This window comes from Brassica oleracea, unplaced genomic scaffold, assembly GCF_000695525.1.
Source record: "Brassica oleracea var. oleracea cultivar TO1000 unplaced genomic scaffold, BOL UnpScaffold02772, whole genome shotgun sequence".
NCBI lineage: Eukaryota > Viridiplantae > Streptophyta > Magnoliopsida > Brassicales > Brassicaceae > Brassica > Brassica oleracea.
In genome coordinates, this window is record NW_013619301.1 from 1 (window position 1) to 1,493 (window position 1,493).

The following is a 1,493-nucleotide window of genomic DNA, read 5'->3' on the forward strand; positions in this document are numbered from 1 at the left end:
CTCTCTCTCTCTCTCTCTCTCTCTCTCTCTTTTTGCGAGGTTTCTTTGACACTGGTTCATGTTTATTTTCAGTGTACTGTCTCATGTGGAGAAGTTTCTTGTGGAACACCAACCAGTATTGAATGAGCTTACCAACGATATACTAAGGCAAGAGAGATCAGTTACCTCTTTTGAAATTTTTCTTATTCCCCCCCAACAACTAACACTTGTTTGATTTGCAGTGCCATCTGTAACATCAACGAGGATTTGATTGGCAAGGGTCGTTTTACAGTGTACGTGTGGGCGACAGAACACCAGCCACTTCATGAGTTCTTGGAGGAGCAAATCAAGGACGCTCTAAAGGTTGTAGTAGGGAGAAGGGGTTTATCCAGTACTGAGGCGGAAAGACTGGCTGCTGTTTGGAGATTTTTGGATCGCTATCCTTATGTTACTTGGGGAATGGACTCAATAGTGGCTTCATTTGAAGAAGCTCTCCAACGGCACTTGCAACAGCTGCTTGGTTCTGGTCTTTTTCAAGGCTGTATGGATGCGCTCAAGGTCATAAAACCGCTCCCCGCAGGGAGAATGGAGCCACAGCTGTCGTGTGTACTCAACAAGATTGCTACTCTTACAAAGAAGGCCGATACACAAGTTCTGGAAGCTGCTAAATTAGCTCTACTCAGCTGTCTCAATGAGAAGGAGTTTGGGATTAAATGCCTTCAGACTGTCATCCAGAGCCTGCGTGATGTGTTGGAGCAAGAAACTCAAGGGGATGAGCTGGTCAACTTTGTCTTGTCCACGTGCATGACCGAGTGTGGTAGATGTTTGAAGGATCTGGTTGCTTGTGTGGAATCTGCTGAACAGAAGAATAAGGGAAGAAAGAAGTATTATACCTTTGATTCGCTGAAACTCATGGCTGAGAATGTGATCTTGCAAAGCCAGGCGTTGGAGTTAGTTTCTTTGGTCACTGCTCTGCGGAAGGAGAAGCTTTCAAACGAGGAGACAAGATCAATTCTGGAAGAGAGTCTGGAAAACATTTCAGATGGTTTGGCAAACAATTCTTCTTACCCACAAGAAGATCTCTTTGGTTTAATGTACGACCTTCTTGGCATCAGAATCGGAGATGAGTTAGCTGGCTTTGCTTTAGATCTGTTGATTAAGAGACTGAAGAAGAAAAATAAGATGGAAGAGCTTCTCAACCAACAGGAGTTGCTAGATCCCTTTGTTCCAGTCGTTATTGGTTTCTTGAGTAACACACAGTTTGTGTCTTCGGCTCTGAGTAGTTTGGATTTGCTGATGAGTAAAAAATTACCTTCCCTCACCCCTGAAGCTGAAGGAGATAGTTATGATGAAGGAGAAAGCAAGGTTTTAGATTTGGCAGTGAATAGTGAAAATGAGGAAATCAGATTGATAGGCAAAAAGATACTGTTGGATTTTTTGCACAAGGATTCCCTTCGTGATGAGCAAAGATTATTGAAGCAGACGGGGTATCTTCTGGAGAAGCTAAGGTTTGA

General features: G+C 43.4%; 1 protein-coding gene across 1 annotated transcript; it reads left to right on the plus strand.

Moving 5' to 3' along the window:
• Positions 1 to 72: 72 nt before the first annotated feature.
• Positions 73 to 1,487, plus strand: LOC106321738 (the record flags this gene model as incomplete). The annotated part of the gene is given in 2 exon segments (XM_013759980.1): positions 73 to 147; positions 222 to 1,487. Coding segments are annotated over 2 exon segments (1,341 nt in total), but the record flags the coding sequence as incomplete, so codon positions are not given.
• Between the last annotated feature and the right edge of the window lie 6 nt (positions 1,488 to 1,493).